The sequence below is a fragment of the Anomaloglossus baeobatrachus genome, chromosome 1 (assembly GCF_048569485.1).
Source record: "Anomaloglossus baeobatrachus isolate aAnoBae1 chromosome 1, aAnoBae1.hap1, whole genome shotgun sequence".
Lineage (NCBI taxonomy): Eukaryota > Metazoa > Chordata > Amphibia > Anura > Aromobatidae > Anomaloglossus > Anomaloglossus baeobatrachus.
The window spans coordinates 847,749,456-847,770,524 of NC_134353.1; the positions used below are offsets into that span (position 1 = coordinate 847,749,456).

Sequence of the window (21,069 nt, forward strand, 5' to 3'; positions counted from 1 at the left end):
GTGTGACGTCGCAGTGACGCCGCACGACCCGCCCCCTTAATAAGGAGGCAGTTCGCCGGCCACAGCGACGTCGCACGGCAGGTGAGTGCATGTGAAGCTGCCGTAGCGATAATATTCGCTACAGCAGCTAACACAACGATATCGCAGCTGCGACGGGGGCGGGGACTATCGCGCTCGGCATCGCAGCATCGGCTTGCGATGTCGTAGTGTGCAAAGTACCCCTTAGTTTAAAGCGAATCTGTCACTAGGTTTTGCTACTTCATCTGAGAGCAGCATAATGTAGGCAAAGGGATTCTGAAACTAACCATGTTTATCTTAGATCACTGTGTGCAGCTATTCTGTCTTTATCTCAGAATTCAGTGTAGCAGAGCTGGGAACTGTCCCCGCCCACACTAGAGTCTCAACAGAGATTGTGCACTGACTGTGAAGTGTCAATCACAGCAGGGGGTGTGCCGGTCTACACAGTCACGGCAATGTTAATAATAGAGCAATAAATTCTTTAGTATGAGTACGGCTACATTCACACGACCGTCCCGTTTTTATGGTCCGCAAAAAAATGGTCCTTTTTTTCCACAGATGCATCCGTGTGACATCCACATCCGTTCCGTTCCGTATACAGTCCATGTGTCATACGTGTGCCTTCCGTTTTGTTTTGCGGGCCGCAAAAAAATTGGAAGCGGCTAGATAGAGAAATAGAAGTATAGATAGATAGCGGGATCAAAAGATAAGTGGATGGATGGATAGATAGATTGATAGATAAAAGATAGCTGAGAGAATAAATAATAAAGAATAAATAATGTCCCACTTCCCTGCATTTTGTAATCTTGCACCCTAAAGGGTGCTTAGCCTTGTATTTAGCAAAAAAAATAAATAATTTAAAAAAAAAAATGACATGGGGTCCCCTTTATTTTTTGTGGCCAACTAGGGTAAAGCAAATGGCTACAGACCATAGCTGGCAGCTTCACCTTGGCTGGTAATCCAAAACAGAGGGCACCTCACGCTGTTATTTTAAATTAAATAAATACTTTAAAACAAAAAACGTGGGGTCCCCCAAGGTAAAGTGGACTGCTGTGGTATGGTATTCTCAGACTAGGGAGGTCCACGGTTATTGGGCCCCTCCCCAGTCTAAAAATAGCAGGCCGCAACCACCCCAGAAGTGGCTTATCCATTAGATGCGCCAATCCTTGCGCTTCGAACAAGCTCATCCCGTTGCCCTGGTGCGGTGGCAAACTGGGTAATATATGGGGTTGATACCAGCTGTGTAATATCACCTGGCATCAAGCCCTGAGGTTACTGATGTCAAGGCGTCTATCAGATACCCGACATCACTAACCCAGTCAGTAATGGAAAAAAAATAGACAACAAATTTATATTTGAAAAAACACTCCCCAACACATTCCCTCTTTCACCAATTTATTGGAAAGAACAAGCAAATCCAGGTCCGACATAATCCAGTAAGGAGATCCATACCATACTCTCTGTCCCAGTCAATGAAGAATAGAATTTTCCCCATTGGCTGCAAGAGCAGTGCAGTGACCTGAGCTAACATCAATAGTTTAACCCAAGTCACTGCAGGGCATGACAAGCGCTGACTTCATGAGGTTAGCTCAGATCATTACCTGTGGTGATGAAATCTGCTGCACTCCTGACGTCAGTGCTCGCCACGGTCTTCCATTGTCCACCGTGTTCACAGCGAAGTATCGCGAGCTGTACGTGACATCACCGCTAGTCAGTCTCGGGAGAACCGCGAGACTTTATGTGGAAACGTGGTGGGCATGGAAGCTGTGCGGGAGCGGGACACAGACTGCAGGGGCACCCAACGGATGTCCCACGGAAGTGCTTCCATGTGGCTTCCGGGGATTTTGTGGACCCATTGACTTGTATTGAGTCACAGTCCGCAATTATGGAATAGAATAAGATATGTTCCATAATAACGGAACGGACATACGGCATCCAATGTGGGTTTTTTTTGTAGGAACTGATGCACATGGAAGTGCTTCTATGTGCCATCCGATGCTACACAAAAGACATTGAAAAGATGGTCCTGTCAGTAGGTCCGCAGAAAAACAGGAACTGACCAGGACAAACAGAACGGTCGTTTGAATGAGCCCTAAACAATAACTACCACGCAGATAAGAAAAACACTGATGTTTTTACTTTTTTAACTCTTGCAGCATGCTGTTCTCAGCTTAAATTGCAAAATCCTAGTGACAGATTCCCTTCAATTCAAAGTTTCCTAAAAGGGAACCTTTCATGTCAAAAACACACTACTAAACTGTAGATATGGAGTTAATATGGGGTTAATCTGCAGGTTAATAGTATTTTAAAACCGTGCGGCCTTAGCTGCATGGAAGAAATTATCTTTTTTTCAGTCACCGCTCTGTACGTGAGTGGCCGCTGTAATGCTACCGTGCCCTGACTAACAGCCGGCTCTGCATTGCACCAGTACAGAACTATCTTGTCGGTCAGTGCCAGGGGGCACGGTTACAGTCACCGCTCATTACATACTGAGCCGTAACTGAAGCCATGCCTCTGACTGAAAGCCCCAGGCTGTCGGGAAGAATAAAGTTCTGAATAAAATAAAGGAAAAGCTGATAAAACTTTCCCAGACTTGCTTTATCTGCACATGGGACATTGGGGCTCTTGGTGCATCAGCCAAACAGCCTCAGATCACCATTAAGCTGCAGATCAACCCCATATCTGCAGTTTAATAGCGGTTTTGTCATGACAGGTTCCCTTTAAGTTTGAGGTTTTTGTTAAAAGGAAACCTACTCTATTTGATTTGTTACACACATGAAGGATTCCAGATAATGGGACCTCCACTGATCCCTCAAAACACTTTTTCATGTGTGGTGCTCAAGAAAGATGAGCGCTCCGCTTCTGTATGAGCGTGCACACACACGATTATGGCCTCGTATGATGACCCGTCACCTCACTTAGCCATAGATGCCGTCCGACCTGCTGCTGCAATTTGTAACGTTGACAAAAGTTCCCTGTCAGAAATAAAAATACCCTGTTCAGCTGATTGGTGTGGCACAGATGATCCGTTCTTTTCACTGGGCAACCCATTTAAGTGAAAAGATTAATGTAGTTGCACAAAAATGATGAAGTGTTTGCCATTGTCACACCAGTTTCAAGTAGCTCCACAAAGGGCATGGTAAATTCATGAATAGTGCCACCTTCTCCTGCACCAAAAAGTCACAACAGTCCCTGTTTGGCATAATACTTCTGGCAGGGCTCCAGCCGCTAGTAAAATGTGTCAAATTCATTAAGTGGCATGTGCCTCTTAAAAGGAATCTGCCAACAGATTTGTGTTACCTCATCTGCAAGCAACATGATGTAGGCAAGGAGATTCTGAATCCAACAGTGTATCACTTAGATTACTGGCTGCAGCTCTTCTGACACAACCTGAATATTTAGGTTTATTCATGTAGCTGAGCACAGGGAGCTGTCCCTGCCCACACCAGGCTCTCTATAGAGATTGTACATTGACCGTGAGCTGTCAATCATCGGAGGGGGCGTGCCAGACTGCCCTGCATGTGCCAGCCAGACCTAGCAATGATAATCACCAAGTGATAAAGCCTTTAGTTTAAGTAAACAATAACACAGTGCCTGATAAGAGAGGCATAGTTGATTTTTATTTTTTAACCCCTACAGCATCCTGGCTTCAGCTTGCATAACTAAAACCTGCTAACAGATTCCCATTAATAAATTCTGCGCATCTTATTAGTGCAGAGCCCTCATTAAGACTGGCCTACAAGATGGCAATCTGAGTGACTCAGGCCCTATATGTCTAGGTATCTGGTTATAAAATGAATTACCGCTGCAAAAAAAAGTTTAGTTAAATGGGTTAATTTCAATTATTTTATTTTTTTATCTTTATTCTATATGTATTATATTTTATAATCTATTTAATATAAGAATAAAAAGCCAAACGTTCTGCTGTAAACATGGCATGTACCACAATCTGCACCTTTTGTATTGGATACATTCCACTCTGTCTTTTTTAGTGTATATTTTTTGTTCCTGAATACTGTGTTTAGGAGCCCCCAGCGTATTGTTATTGCCGTAAAGTGTATTTTATGGTGAGAGGAGCTGGGGGGGGGGTCTGAACTAGTAAATGTAAGTCAGTCATTATGGCCGGGGAATAATTGTGCTCGGATTGTGTTTGCATAACCCTGCGCCTGCACCTGTTACTTGTGAATGAAATGAGGGTATTTAAATGCATTCATGCATGTAACTGCTCCCTGCGGAGTGTTCAGTAATGGATTTACAGGTTCTGGTCATGGTGCTTGGTCATTTGTATTAATATTAACAATAGAAGAGGAGGGAACTGGCAAATTAATGTTTGATCACTTAAGAAGAACAATTTTGAAGTATTATTTATAGACTGGTCCTTTAAAATGCCGCATCCCTAGTGTAGGATTTAGTGTGAGCGGTGATATGCTTCTCCCGGAATGGCTGCAGTAAGGATGGAGATGGTGTAGATTGCTTAGCGGAAGCTTCAAACCATTGTAAGACTGAATTATTGGTTCCTTTTTTATGTAGCTTTCTGAGCTAAAACTGGAGTGGATTTCAAAGGGAAGAGAAATATCCGTACTGCCCCTCATACTCTCTTATTGGATCCACTTATATCTCGGACTCAAACACTGCAACAAATATTACATATATGATTCAGCCTTATGTTCCCAATTTACTAAGAAGTGACTAAACACAGGAGAGAGGGAATAAAAACAAAAATCACTGTGCAAAAGGTGAACACTGAGCCTGTGCGGTCCTTTGAGTGCTTTGTTCAGCTGTTTAGCCTGAAAAGCGCTTAGTCATTGCAGTGGAGAGTGCAGTCGTCGCCGCAGTGGAGAGTGCAGCAGTCGTCGCCGCAGTGGAGAGTGCAGCAGTCGTCGCCGCAGTGGAGAGTGCAGCAGTCGTCGCCGCAGTGGAGAGTGCAGCAGTCGTCGCCGCAGTGGAGAGTGCAGCAGTCGTCGCCGCAGTGGAGAGTGCAGCAGTCGTCGCCGCAGTGGAGAGTGCAGCAGTCGTCGCCGCAGTGGAGAGTGCAGCAGTCGTCGCCGCAGTGGAGAGTGCAGCAGTCGTCGCCGCAGTGGAGAGTGCAGCAGTCGTCGCCGCAGTGGAGAGTGCAGCAGTCGTCGCCGCAGTGGAGAGTGCAGCAGTCGTCGCCGCAGTGGAGAGTGCAGCAGTCGTCGCCGCAGTGGAGAGTGCAGCAGTCGTCGCCGCAGTGGAGAGTGCAGCAGTCGTCGCCGCAGTGGAGAGTGCAGTTGTCGCAGTCAACAGTGTAGCTTTGTTAGTAAAACAGCTGTTTCCCGCAAAGTGAAGCGATTTTATATCAATCAGTTCAACCACTCAGGCCTGAGTGACCATTTATTAGTTTATGGACTGAAGATCCGAGTTTTTATTTTCCAACAACAGACCTCTATTACATGTCAGGAATGAGCTTTGCACGCCTCGGCTGCCAAATTGTCACTTGGAGGGGGTGAAGTCGGCAGGATATAGGATTTACCGTGGATTTGTGTTGTAGGGTCTTTGTCTCAAACCCACAGAAGTTTACAAGTGAGTGAGACTTTCAAAACCTTATTAACAAGCTGCAGATACAATCCGTGTGGCAGTGAGAGCGTGCTACAGATTTCTACATCCGTGGCATGCGCATTCGTGGCAGCCATTTTCCTGTAGGGTGATCTGTAAAGGAGTAAAGTGAAATCCGTGGCCAAATTGACATGAAGAGTTTGCAGATTTGTGACCAGATCTGAAGCGTACACCTTCTGCAATGTATGTACTTTTAACAGATTTTATAGGCACTCCCCTCTTATTCTTTCAATAGATAATGTGCTGGACTTCACATAATAGTGGTATAAGGAGTGGCGCAGGCGGCATATTCCTCCAGAGCATTGCAGCTTGGGATCCATTGTCACTATGATATTATTACAGTAAGCAGGCTTTAGTGGTCTTATCGCCTGGAGCGGTGTTTCCCAGCACACGAGACACGGGGTAATTTGGAGAACTGGTAGCTGTAATAATATGGTAAATGTTCTGAAAAGCGAGTTCAATCAGATGGAAGAAATATCCCTGACAAGCAGCGCTGGGAGACACGGCTGGAGGCCGCCAGCATCTGGATGTCTCTATTGCCGGCTTATCTTTTCCTTGCTGTACTAGGGAAACCGAGCAATTTGCTCTTTCATTCTGAATATCCATTACTGTAACACCTCGGGTCTGGCACCGGCGCGCCCGCAACATGGCATCAGAACAGGCCAGATGTAAGAACACATAGATAAGGGACTGTGGCGGCCATTAGGCCATGAGGTCCCAGCAAGCTCCAGGTACAAATACATTGCAGATACACTGCTTTGTCACTTTGCATGCAAACAGGAGCCAAGTGCTACACCTCCGCGTAATGAGGAGCTTATTTGGCACTCCCTTGTACATCAATGCTCACAATACAGAGCGGAGTGCAATGACCTCCACTTACAACAGCAATTTCCCTAATAACCTGACATCAGAAAAAAATAAAATGAAACACTTCTGTATGAAACATGAGAGCAACAATACGCAGTGCTCTCTGATTTACACATCAGTCTTGTTGGCGCAGGAGGACGGGATGCAAACTGATCATCAAACAGGGAACAAAATAGAGTCTGCCGTCAATGCTGGACAGAATGCATGGTCTTTGTGATCATCGTGCTATGAATTGTTTGTATGCATATTTTTTTTCTTTTCATGGATTAACATTACAATAAAGATATGAAGTTTTAAGAAGCGCTGGAGCATGTTCTGTGGATCTCTCTATTGCTCCAATTTGGCATTGGTACATTATATATATATATATATATATATATATATATATATATATATATATATACATACACAGTGTGTGTGTGTGTATGTATATATATATGTATATGCACATACGTTATATATATATATATATATATATATATATATATATATATATATATATTACGTATCCGTATGTGTCTGTGTATGTATATATATATGTATATATATATATATGTAGATATATATATATAATATACTATGTATGTATATATGTGTGTGTGTGTGTATGTGTGTGTGTGTGTAATATATATATATAATATATAGTGTGTGTGTGTGTGTGTGTGTGTATTTGTGTGCGTATATACAGTGCCTTGCGAAAGTATTCGGCCCCCTTGAATTTTTCAACCTTTTCCCACATGGTAAAGAATCAACAAGTGGGACACAATTGTGAAGGTGAACGATATTTATTGCTTATTTTAAACTTTTGTAAAAACTAAAAAACTTAAAATTGGGGCGTGCAATATTATTCGTCCCCTTTACTTTTAGTGCAGCAAACTCCAGAAGTTCATTGAGGTTCTCTGAATGATCCAATGTTGTCCTAAATGACTGATGATGATAAATATAAGCCTCCTGTGTGTAATCAAGTCTCCGTATAAATGCACCTGCTCTGTGATAGTCTCAGTGTTCTGTTTAAAGCAGACAGAGCATCATGAAGACCAAGGAACACAACAGGCAGGTCCGTGATACTGTTGTGGAGAAGTTTAAAGCTGGATTTGGATGCAAAAAGATTTCCAAAACTTTAAACATCCCAAGAAGCACTGTGCAAGCGATCATATTGAAATGGAAGGAGTATCATACCACTGCAAATCTACCAAGACCCGGCCGTCCCTCAAAAATTTAATCTCAAACAAGAAGACTGATCAGAGATGCAGCTAAGAGGCCCATGATCGCTCTGGATGAACTGCAGAGATCTACAGCTGAGGTGGGAGAGTCTGTCCATAGGACAACAATCAGTCGTACACTGCACAAATCTGGCCTTTAGAGTGTCAACAAGAAAGCCATTTCTCAAAGATAGCCATAAAAAGTGTTTTTTAATGTTTGCCACAAGCCACCTGGCAGACACACCAAACATGTGGAAGAAGGTGCTCTGGTCAGATGAAACCAAATTCAAACTATTTGGGCACAATGCCAAATGATATGTTTGGCGTAAAAGCAACACAGCTCATCGCCCTGAACACACCATCCCCACTGTCAAACATGGTGGTGGCAGCATCATGGTTTGGGCCTGCTTTTCTTCAGCAGGGACAGGGAAGATGGTTAAAATTGATGGGAAGATGGATGGAGGCAAATACAGGACCATTCTTGAAGAAAACCTGTTGGAGTTTGCAAAAGACCTGAGACTGGGAAGGAGATTTGTCTTTCAACAAGACAATGATCCCAAACAGAAAGCAAAATCTACAATGGAATGGTTCACAAATAAACGTATCCAGGTGTTAGAATGGCCAAGTCAAACTCCAGACCTGAATCCAATCAAGAATATGTGGAAAGAGCTGAAAACTGCTGTTCACAAACGCTCTTCATCCAAACTCACACAGCTCCAGCTGTTTGCAAAGGAAGAATGGGCAAGAATTTCAGTCTCTAGATGTGCAAAACTGATAGACACATACCCCAAGCGACTGCAGCTGTAATCGCAGCAAAAGGTGGCGCTACAAAGTATTAACTTAAAGAGGCTGAATAATATTGCACGCCCCACTTTTCAGATTATTTTTTTATAAAAAACTAAAACATGCAATAAATTTCATTCAACTTCACAATTGTGTCCCACTTGTTGATTCTTCACCATAAAATTTTAATTTTTTATCTTTATGTTTAAAGCCTTGAAAATTTCAAGAGGGCCGAATACTTTCACAAGGCACTTTATGTATTTGTGTATAAATATATACACAAATACATAAAGTGCCTTGTGAAAGTATTCGGCCCTCTTGAAATTATATATATATGTGTGTATATATATATATATATATATATATATATATATATATATATATATAGACCAAAAGTTTGGACACACCTTCTCATTCAAAGAGTTATCTTTATTTTCATGACTCTGAAAATTGTAAAAAAATTGAAAAAAATCCAGCACTCAAAGCATTCAACTGGAATTGTTTTATATTTTATTCATTGTTCTGTGTAATTATTAAAGACGTTTCGGTCATCCGACCTTCATCAGTTTACACTACAATAAAAAGATACATGAAAAATTTTTAAGTATACAGAAATAATGGCATTATACAATCATGGTAACAAAAAAGGGCAGAAATATTCACCACATTATAATGCATGAACCATAAACTATGATATACAAAAAATGTCAACAAAAAGACAAAAATGAAGAATCTGTCAGTTGAGCCGCTTCACTAGCAGATATACTGTCCACCTAAAGATATAATTGAAATACAGATAAAATGTCACATAATAGAACCATTATACAACAAAAGGGGAACCAAACAGGAAACCCAAAAATGTATCCAAAAAATGTATTCTTGCTAATATAAAAGGACAAAAAGCCTAAGCACCAGCACTGAGACACTATTCTAATCTAATAAAACAGACAATACACAGAAATGCCATGTAATGAACACTCACCAGAAAGGGCTCTGTAGAAATATATGGAAAAGCTGGACCAGAGGAAAAAGCTGCCCGTCCGGGTCTGCAGTCAATGTAATCTGACAGTCCAATGTCCAGATTTAAATAGACCGCTCAATTAGCTCATTAACAAGTTACAGAGCGTCACTTCCGGTCCGAAAACCGGAAGTGACGTCACGGAGCGTCACTTCCGGTCCGAAAACCGGAAGTGACGTCACCGGTTGGCAAAGTGTAAATCCTGATGGTTGGCAACTGTAGACATACTCAGACAGCCACTCCTCACCGCAGGACGTCACTTCCGGTCCGCAAACCGGAAGTGACGATCCTGGTTGGCAAAATATAAACCAGATGGTTGGCAATTTAAAGACAAATTACCTAAAAGATCAAATAAAAGAAAAAATAGAAGAAATAAGATAAGAGGATTAAGGGAATGGTGTATTTATTCAGAATCAATTTAATAATTTTTTAATTTTTTATCAACTATAATCAACCCTAGTAAAAAAAGGAAAAAAAGAAAAGAAGAAAAGAGAAAAAAGAAAAACTATGAGGAATATACATAAGGAAATGGAGGGGGGGGGGAAAGGGGGGAAGGGAAGGGAAAGGAAGTGGGCATTGGGAAGGGAAGGGGGGGGGGGAAGGGGAAAGGGAAAGGAGAGACTATGGAAAAAAGGGATCAAGGGAAAATTAGTAATGCGTAGAAAAAACTAAAACTAGGGAAAAAACAGAAAAAAGGATTATGTTAAGAAAGAAACAGGAAGAAGATTATAAGACAATACCTAAAAGGACCGGCCATCATCAAATCAGTGATCAACTCCTCTAAAAAAGATAATAATAAGTAGGCATAAATGAATGAAAAGCTATAAGAAACTAGAAGTATCGAAATCACGATTAAGGCCTTTGGGCTCCAAAGTCTGAAGAGTAAAAATCCAATACGCCTCCCTTTGTTTCAATTTTTTAACCCTATCACCTCCTCTTCTATTTGGCAAGACCTGCTCTAACACCTGGAACCGTAATTGACTAACACTATGTCCCTGTTTATGAAAATGAGATGGAAGAGGTAAAGTCAATCTCTCACACCTAATGGTGGATTTATGTTGTGATATACGTTCCTTAACAGTCTGGGTGGTTTCGCCTACATAGAGTAGGCCACAAGGACACTTCACTACATATACAACATAAGATGTCTCACAGGTGAAAAAACCTCTAATTGGATAACCCCGACCACTGTAGGGATGCAAAACTCTATCACCTTTCAGCACATTACTGCATTGGGCACAATTTAAACATGGAAAAGTACCACGTCTCTGGGTATAAAGATGAGTTTGAACGGGTCCAGTCACACCGGCGCCCACATCAGCTCTCACCAATTTATTACTGAGATTGGACGGTCGTCTAAAACAAGGAAGAAAAGGTGATTTAAATTCTTCCACCTCCGGGTACCCTTTACGCAAGATGTTCCAATGACTTCTGATGAATTTATGAATTTTGTAAGAAAAAGGATGGTAAGTATGAACGAAAGCCAAACGTTTATCTCTAGTCTTACCAATAGAAGATTCGGTATTCACACTAGCACTATTCAAAACCTCCTGTGGATAACCCCTCGCCAGAAACTTAGTCCTCATCTCCTGTAATCTGGTATCTTTAATTTCTTGTTGGTTAACAATCCTATGTACCCTAAGAAACTGGGACTTAGGTATAGAATTCTTCATGGCTTTGGGATGACAACTATCATATGCGAGTAAGTTATTCCTGTCCGTCGACTTTATGTACAAATCGGTTTGTAAATGTCCATTCTCTAATTTCGTAACAGTGACATCTAAAAAATTGATATGATGTAAATCATATTGTATAACAAATTGAAGTTCAGACCAAATGCTGTTAATGTAATTATGGAACTCCATGATGGAATCCAACGGGCCAACCCATATGCAAAAAACGTCGTCAATAAATCTCTTCCAACACTTGCAGTGCTCCTGGAATCCCTTATGTGGATATATGAATGTATCTTCAAAGTAAGACATGTACGTATTTGCATACGGGGGCGCTACGTTGGACCCCATCGCGGTCCCCTGTTTTTGAATATAATAGATGTCCTGAAACAAAAAGAAATTTTCAGTTAACACTATTTGTAATAAGTCCAGACAGAAATCACTTGTATCACTCGAAAAGTTATGTTGTAACAATAACTCACGAACTGCTGACATGCCCTTCTGATGTACAATAGACGTATATAAACTTGTCACATCCCAAGTCACGAGAAAAGCATCAAATGGAATAGTATCAAGTCCACGAATCACCTCTAGGAAGTGACCAGTATCCAACAGGAAAGAAGGAATGTTTTTAGTCAAAGGAGTAATAATCTTCTCAAGTAAAATGGCTAAAGGGGAAAGGATAGAATCTGTGCCCGCCACTATAGGTCTACCAGGAGGGTTCACCAAGGTCTTATGAATTTTGGGGAGTACATAAAAGACAGGAATGATTGGATTCTGCTTTTGTAAGAAATCAAATGTCTTCTGATCTATTACTCCCTTCTGTAGATAGTGGCCGGTCACAGATCTAATCCTATCTCGAATCCTATTCGTCGGGTTACTTGCCAATATTCCATAGACATTACTGTCCCCCAATTGTCTCAGTATTTCCTGTAAATACATGGATTTGTCCATAACTACCAAAGCTCCGCCTTTATCGGCTTGTTTGATAATTATGTCTTTATCCTGCATAAGAGATGCCAACGCATTTTTATCCTTATCTGAAAAATTGGAAGGACAGTGTAATGATTTATTAGACACATCTTTGAAAAATGACATAATGTCATGTTCCAATAAACCTATGAACGTTTCCACTGGAGGGTTACTTTTGGGAGGCATGAAAGTGCTCTTAGTTTTGAGTCCCAATGCTTGGATATTGATAGGAGCAATAGAGGTAGATTGTGTCGATGGTCTCAGACCTATATCAGATAATGATGAAAAATGGGCCTTAATACGTAAATTTCGATAAAATCTTAGTAAGTCCATTTGTAACTGGAATGTATTGAATTTGTAGGAAGGACAAAAAGATAAACCCTTCTGAAGAAGACTAATTTGATCCGGTAACAAATTCTTAGAAGAAATGTTAACTACAATGGTATCCGGCGTACCTGGGATCTGGTGACCATCGTTGTTCTTGCAGGTTCGGTGGCGTTGTCCCCCCCGCCTAGGTTTCCTCTTTGACCTCTGCGGCTTCTTTGACCTAAAAAAATGTGGTTTTGGTCGTCTGGTAAAGGAAAATTCCGAATCCGAAGCCGAATCACCACTAGAGGAATATTGGAAACGTCTTGGAAACACTCTGGAGGATGTATCACGCCACCGATAAACTCGATTATTTTTATAGTCCTCAGTATCCCGTAGGAATTTTTCTCTTTTAATTTTTTGACTTTCAATTTTATGGATTTGTAAATCTCTTGTGACTTGATCTTTGATTTTCGCCAGATCCTCAGCCGAAGAGGTGGAATTTAATTGTTGCTCAATCACGACAATCTCTTCACGTTTGGTAATGATCGCTTGATTTAAATAATCCAAAGTCAAAGTCATTAAGTCAAAAGAGCATTTGTTAAGAATCTGTTCAAAACGATTACAAAAATCAGGGTTGTCACTGAAGATGGTCGGTCTTACACCAACCCGTAGTCCTCTTGGAATTCTTTGAACACGTACGTATTCTGCAATAGTGGCACAGTGCAATTCCAAATTTTGTAATTTTCTAGATTCCTTCTGAAAATCACGGGTTCGAAGCTCAGAAGTAGGAATATGCAAAAAATCACTCTGCACTGTGGTACGGCTCATAATATCTGCCATTTCATCCGCAGTATAAGAAAACGCCACATTGGCCATTATAAGAAAAAATGAGGGTGCACACACTAAAGGATATACTATATAGAATATAGAAATGTGGCACTCCTTCTATAGTCGCTGGTGCTTGGATAGGGTCCCACCCCAGATCAAAAAATTGAAAAAAATCCAGCACTCAAAGCATTCAACTGGAATTGTTTTATATTTTATTCATTGTTCTGTGTAATTATTAAAGACGTTTCGGTCATCCGACCTTCATCAGTTTACACTACAATAAAAAGATACATGAAAAATTTTTAAGTATACAGAAATAATGGCATTATACAATCATGGTAACAAAAAAGGGCAGAAATATTCACCACATTATAATGCATGAACCATAAACTATGATATACAAAAAATGTCAACAAAAAGACAAAAATGAAGAATCTGTCAGTTGAGCCGCTTCACTAGCAGATATACTGTCCACCTAAAGATATAATTGAAATACAGATAAAATGTCACATAATAGAACCATTATACAACAAAAGGGGAACCAAACAGGAAACCCAAAAATGTATCCAAAAAATGTATTCTTGCTAATATAAAAGGACAAAAAGCCTAAGCACCAGCACTGAGACACTATTCTAATCTAATAAAACAGACAATACACAGAAATGCCATGAAAATTGTAGATTTCCACTAAAGGCATCAAAACTATGAATTAACACATGTGGGAGATAAATACGTGGCTTAGAAATTGGTGCAGGAAGGAAGGGTTCGGGTTCATGGAGAACTGGGCCGACTTCTCAGTTGGCTACAGGCTCTACGGTAGGGACGGGCTGCACCTCAATGGGGAAGGTGCAGCTGTGCTGGGGGAGAAAATGGTCAGACGGATGGAGGAGCTTTTAAACTAGGATCTGGGGGGAGGGAGGGTAGTGGAGCAAATAAGGGGATAGAGCAGATAGAGACAGTGAGATGGTAGGGGTCAATGAAGGATTAGGGGAGGATAGGACATGCAAGGAACGTAGGGAGGCTAGGAGTAATAAAGGTGTTAATAGTATTAAATGTCTACTGGCAAATGCAAGAAGTCTTGCAAACAAAATGAATGAATTAGAGACTCATGTCAACCATGGATTATGATGTGGTGGGCATTACGGAAACCTGGCTGGATGAAAGCCATGACTGGGTGACAAACATACAGGGTTATACTACATTTAGGAAGGACAGGAAAGACAAAAAAGGTGGTGGGGTGTGTGTATTTAACAAATCTAACCTAACACCTGTGTTGAATGATGACATTGGGGGGAACTGCAACAATGTGCAGTCAGTATGGGTAAATGTACATGGGGATGGGAATAATGGAAAAATGCTAATTGGAGTATGCTATAAGCCTCCTAACAAACCTGAACAAATAGAGGGTGAAATGCTGGAACAAATTGAAAAGGCAGCTAATAATAATAATCGGGTTCTTATTATGGGGGATTTCAACTATCCAGACATTCAGTGGGACATAGAATCTTCTGGTTCTGCTAAAAGCTGTAAATTCTTATCTACTATTGGAGACAATTTCCTCTCTCAGATGGTAGATGAACCGACCAGGGGAGATAATTTGCTAGATCTGGTCCTGTCAAATAGACTGGATAGACCTACAGATCCGGGAGCACTTGGGCACCAGCGATCATAATATGGTAAGCTTCAAAGTAATATTCAATAGAACATTTCAAAGGGGAAATGCAAAAACCTGGAATTTTTAGGAAAGCTGATTTCATCAAATTAAGGGAAGAGCTTAAATGTGTAGATTGGGACAAAGTCATGGTAACTGGGGATACCGAACATAAATGGGGTAAGTTTAAGGATCTACTGCTAGAGTCCTGTAAAAAGCTTATACCCTCTGGTAATAAAATGTCCAGGAATAAAAAGAAACCACTATGGATAAATAAGACTGTACAAAGTATAAGCGTTTAAAATTTTAAAGTCTGAGAATAGAGAAATAGCATTTCAGGAGAATAAAGATATCAATAGGAAATGCAAAAAAGAAATCAAACAAGCAAAACTAGCTACTGAAACAAAAATCGCCAATGACATTAAAATAAATCCCAAAATCTTTTATAAATACATTAATGCCAAAAGGAAAACAAAGGATAGTATTGGCCCCTTAAAATATAATAGCAAGTTAGTTATAGAGGACAAACAAAAGACTGAGATATTAAATAGGCATTTCTCATCTGTGTTCACCAAGGAACTGACTGTACCAGGGATCATTCAACAAGAGAAAAATCAAAGGTCACCACCCGATATAATTAATTTAACACAAGAAGAAGTACGCCTACGTCTGAGTAAATTAAACATTGACAAATCCCCAGGGCCAGATGGCATTCATCCACGAATATTGAGGGAATTGAGCTCCATTATTGACAGACCGCTGTATCTCATCTTTTTAGACTCACTTGTAACAGGGTTGGTGCCTCAGGATAGGAGGATTGCTGATGTGGTACCGATATTTAAGAAAGGTAAGAGGGTAGATCAGGCAACTATCATCCAGTAAGTCTGACATCAGTAGTATGCAAAGTTTTTGAGGGCATTTTAAGGGATGACAAAAATATATTGCAGAAAATAATATAATAACTGACAAACAGCATGGATTCATGAAAGATAAGTCGTGTCTAACCAACCTGTTGGGGTTCTATGAGGGGGTAAGTGCAAACCTGGATATTGGTAATGCAGCTGATGTGATTTATTTGGACTTTGCAAAGGCATTTGATACTGTACCACCCAATAGCCTTATATTAAAGCTCCAGAAGCAAGGACTAGGGGAAACTATATGCAACTGGGTAAGGAATTGGCTAAAAGATAAGAAACAAAGAATAGTCATAAATGGTACATTCTCTAAATGGGCCATAGTCAGCAGTGGGGTGCCGCAGGGATCTGTGCTAGGACCGGTTCTTTTTAATCTCTTTATTAATGACCTTGTGGATGATATTGATAGTAAAGTGTCAGTCTTTGCTGATGACACCAAACTATGTAGGATATTAAAAACTGACCTTGATAGTACAATATTACAAAAAGATCTGGATAAGATATCAGAATGGGCAGATACTCGGCAAATGAGATTTAATGTTGATAAATGTAAAGTAGTGCACCTAGGACGGAGTAATCCTATAGCTGCATATACATTAAATGGAAGTAAACTCGGGACTACAGAACAGGAGAAGGACTTGGGTATTCTTATTACAAATAAGCTGAGCAGCAGCACTCAATGTCAAGCAGCAGCTGCTAAAGCAAACAAGATTTTAGGGTGTATAAAAAGAGAGATTAGATCCCGTGATCCCAACGTATTGTTACCCCTCTATAAATCATTTGTAAGGCCACATCTGGAATACGGGATCCAGTTTTGGGCTCCACATTTTAAAAAGGACATTCAGAAGTTAGAGTCAGTTCAAAGGCGGGCAACTAGACTATTACAAGGAATGGAAGGCCTCCTATATGAGGACAGGTTGAAATAGTTAGATATTTTTAGCTTAGAAAAGACGTCTCAGAGGAGATCTCATTTATATGTATAAATACATGTGTGGTCAATATAAAGGACTGGCACATGACTTATTTCTTCCAAAGACAATACTAAGGACCAGGGGGCACTCACTGCGAGTGGAAGAAAAGCGATTCCGACAGCTAAATAGGAAAGGGTTTTTACAGTTAGAGCAGTCAGACTGTGGAATGCCGACCACAAGAGGTAGTAATGGCAGATACTATAACAGCTTTTAAAAAAGGGCTGGATGATTTCCTCAGTACACACAACATTGTTGGTTATAAATGACTTAGTGACCAAATGTAGAACTGGTGGAGGAAGGTTGAACTAGATGGACCTAGGTCTTTTTTCAACCTAAGTAACTATGTAACTATGGAATGAAATACTTAACAAAAAAGTGAAACAACTGAAAATATATGTTATATTCTGGGTTTTTCAAAGTAGCCACCTTTTGCTTTGATTACTGCTTTGCACACTCTTAGCATTCTCTTGATTAGCTTCCAGAGTTAGTCACTGGAAATAGTCTTCTAACAGTCTCGTAGGAGTTCCCAGAGATGCTTAGCACTTGTTGGCCCTTTTGCCTTCACTCTGCGGTTCAGCTCACCCCAAACCATCACGATTGGGTTCAGGTCTGGGGACTGTGGAGACCAGGTCATCTGGCGTAGCACCCCATCACTCTCCTTCTTAGTCAAATAGCCCTTAAACAGCCTGCAGGTGTGTTTGGGGTAATTGTCCTGTTGAAAAATAAATGATGGTCCAACTAAACGCAAACCGGATGGAATAGCATGCCACTGCAAGATGCTGTGTTAGCCATGCTGGTTCAGTATGCCTTCAATTTTGAATAAATCCCCAACAGTGTCACCAGCAAAGCACCCCCACACCATCACACCTCCTCCTCTATGCTTCACGGTGGGAGCCAGGCATGTAGAGTCTATCCGTTCACCTTTTCCGCGTCGCACAAAAACACGGTGGTTGGATCGAAAGATCTGAAATTTGGACTCATCAGACCAAAGCACAGATTTCCACTGGGCTAATGTCCATTCCTTGTGTTCTTTAGCCCAAACAAGTCTCTTCTGCTTGTTGCCTGTCCTTAGCAGTGGTTTCCTAGCAGCTATTTTACCATGAAGGCCTGCTGCACAAAGTCTCCTCTTAACAGTTGTTCTAGAGATGTGTCTGCTGCTAGAACTGTGTGTGAAATTGACCTGGTCTCTAATCTGAGCTTTAACCTGCGATTTCTGAGGCTCGTGACTTGGATAAACTTTTCCTCCGTAGCAGAGGTGACTCTTGGTCTTCCTTTCCTGGGGCGGTCCTCATGTGAGCCAGTTTCTTTGTAGCGTTTGATGGTTTTTGCCACTGCACTTGGGGACACTTTCAAAGTTTTCCCAATTTTTCGGACTGACTGACCTTCATTTTTTAAAGTAATGATGGCCACTCGTTTTTCTTTACTTGGCTGCTTTTTTCTTGCCATAATACAAATTCTAACAGTCTATTCAGTAGGACTATCAGCTGTGTATCCACCAGACTTCTGCACAACACACCTGATGGTCCCAACCCCATTTATAAGGCAAGAAATCCCACTTATTAAACCTGACAGGGCACACCTGTGAAGTGAAAACCATTTCCGGTGACTACCTCTTGAAGCTCATCAACAGAATACCAAGAGTGTGCAAAGCAGTAATCAAAGCAAAAGGTGGCTACTTTGAAGAACCTAGAATATAAGACATATTTTCAATTGTTTCACACTTTTTTGTTAAGTATTTAATTCGTCATGTGTTAATTCATAGTCTTGATGCCTTCAATGTGAATCTACAATTTTCAGAGTCATGAAAATAAAGAAAACTCTTTGAATAAGAAGGTGTGTCCAAACTTTTGGTCTGTACTGTATATAAATATATATAATAAAACAACCTGTTGATGTGTACTGCGCAGGCGCCAACGATCTGTGACAGAGTGCGGGTTGCGCATGCGCAAAGGGCCTGCATGCTTAGTATAACCTGTATGTATATATATTTACCAGAATTACAATCTTGTGGCCTTTATTATTAGGTTTCGTCATAGTCCGAACGGCTGGTATTTGAGGAACTGGACAATACATGGGTGGATTAGAAAATGTCTTCAGTATGGTGCTACCGACAAAGCCTTGTATACTTTGAAGAATAAGGTATGGCTTATATTCAGATCATTCTCATTGTCTTAAAACGAAAAAAATAAATAAAACACTTCTGATAGGCTTTAAGACTAAAGCCTGCTTTAAACGCTGCAATGTATCTTACAATGTGTCGGCAGGGTCACGTCGTAAGTGACGCACATCCGGCATTGTAAGGTACATTGCAGTGTGTGACAGGTACGTGCGATTGCGATTGAACGGTAAAACGTTCATCGCACGCACATCGTTCATTTCTCTAGAATTGAACGTCCGATTTTTCATCGTACCCGGGGCAGCGCACATCGCAGTGTGTGACACCCCGGGAACGATGAATAGATCTTACCTGCGTCCTGTGGCTCCCGGCCAGCAATGTGGAAGGAAGGAGGTGGGCGGGATGTTTACGTCCCGTCAGCTCCGCCCCTCCGCTTCTATTGGCCGGCTGCCGCGTGACGTCGATGTGACGCCGAACGTCCCTCCCACTCCAGGAAGTGGACGTTCGCCGCCCACATCGAGGTCGTATGGACGGGTAAGTACGTGTGACGGGGGTTAATCGTTTGTGCGGCACGTTCAACAAATTAAACGTGCCACACATACCATGGGGGTGGTTATGATCGCATACGATATTGTATGCTGGATCGTAACATGTAAAGCAGGCTTTAGTCTGACAAGACAACAAAGGCCAGACCACATAACCTCATGGTCAGTAATTGCCTTTAAATACATGTTATTGTACAATGAAAACTTAATATTTCTGTCTCAGTTTTTTAAACTACAGTAAAATGGACCACATAAATGTATCCTTAAAGTAGATCTATCACTAGATTTCACAATACAATCTGTAAATATTATTAGATAGATATCTTAGATCTGAGGAGGCTGTTATACATACTTTGAAAACCCATCTCAGAGTGACTGTACATTATCCTGGTATTAAAAGGAATGTGACAGCAGTATTTACCCAAAAGTGCTTTATCAGCCTCCTAATACTGTTTTAAATAATTCCTAAACTCTGAATATGTGTGTGTAGAGAGAGCAGGACGGTGAAGAGGACAACTTATCCTTCCTGCTAGGATCTACGTTGACAACCATCCAGAAATTCCAGTCCAGTAGATACAAACATGGCACTTTTTTGCCCTTTGCCTAAAAAAATAAAACTGGAACCGTTCATGTAAATAAATGCTATTAACTTACATATATGGGGTTAATCTGCAGAGTATCCGTGTTCTGACACTGCCCAGCGCCCACACTGAGAGCCCCACTGCCAGGAGGAAATTAACTTTATTCCTTCCTGCTGTCTTGGGGTTTCAGTCATAGGGGTTTCGCCGGTGTGGCTTCTGTCACCTCTCAGTGTATAGTGATCTGCGGCCGTAACCATGCTTCTGGGCAATGACTAACAGCTGTGTCAGTATTTGAGCCGGCTGTCAGTCAGTCTCGGGGCGCGATTACAGCAGCCACTCACCATGCACTGAGCGCCTCTATGACTGAAAGCCCGCGGTTGCCAGGAGGAATAAAGTTAAAGGGGTGGTCCAAAGTCAAACTAAACTTCCATCTAATTCCTTAGCTTAGATAAATAGATATTTTCTAATATACTTGTAAATCTCCCTACTGTTCCTATCAACATTGTTTGTTATTCTATTTTTCTATTTCCTTTCTCATGACACTTCCTTTGAGAATTCCCAATGCATGCTGAGATATTCAAGTGAAGCGTCATCAGAGCAGGAGGCAGTCACTGCTTTCACAGCCACTGCCCCATCCTGGAAACAAAGCATCATCAATGAGGCTTGTTTTAGGGGCTGTGCTAGCCCCCTGCTGTGTCCCTTCCTCTATGATGCGATCTGCACAGTGATTGCGTGTGCTCTGTTGTTGGCTCCGATCAAGAATAATCTGCCAGCAACAGAGTGGTGTCAATACCCGTCAGAAACCAGTGAAGATACCAGCGGGGGTGGGACTAGTCCCCTGCATGCCTAGTATTGACACCGTTCTGTTGCTGGCAGATTCTGAGCTGACAACAAAGCGGGCGCTATCACTGTGCAGATCGCACAGTAAACAGGGAGGAACACAGCAGAGACCACCACAGCCCCTGAAGCGAGCATCACAGATGACGCTTCATTTCAGGGAGGGGGCAGTTGTTGTGACAGTGACTGCAGCCTCTAAAGGCCTCG

The 21,069-nt window shown here is 41.4% G+C and overlaps 1 protein-coding gene across 1 annotated transcript in view; it reads left to right on the plus strand.

Moving 5' to 3' along the window:
• MRPS27 (mitochondrial ribosomal protein S27) overlaps positions 1–21,069 on the plus strand; it is a 150,352-nt gene that overhangs the window by 83,914 nt on the left and 45,369 nt on the right. Inside the window, exon 5 of the mRNA XM_075325246.1 lies at positions 18,808–18,922. Within this exon, the coding sequence (XP_075181361.1) occupies positions 18,808–18,922 (115 nt within the window). The remainder of the gene's footprint in view (positions 1–18,807; positions 18,923–21,069) is intronic.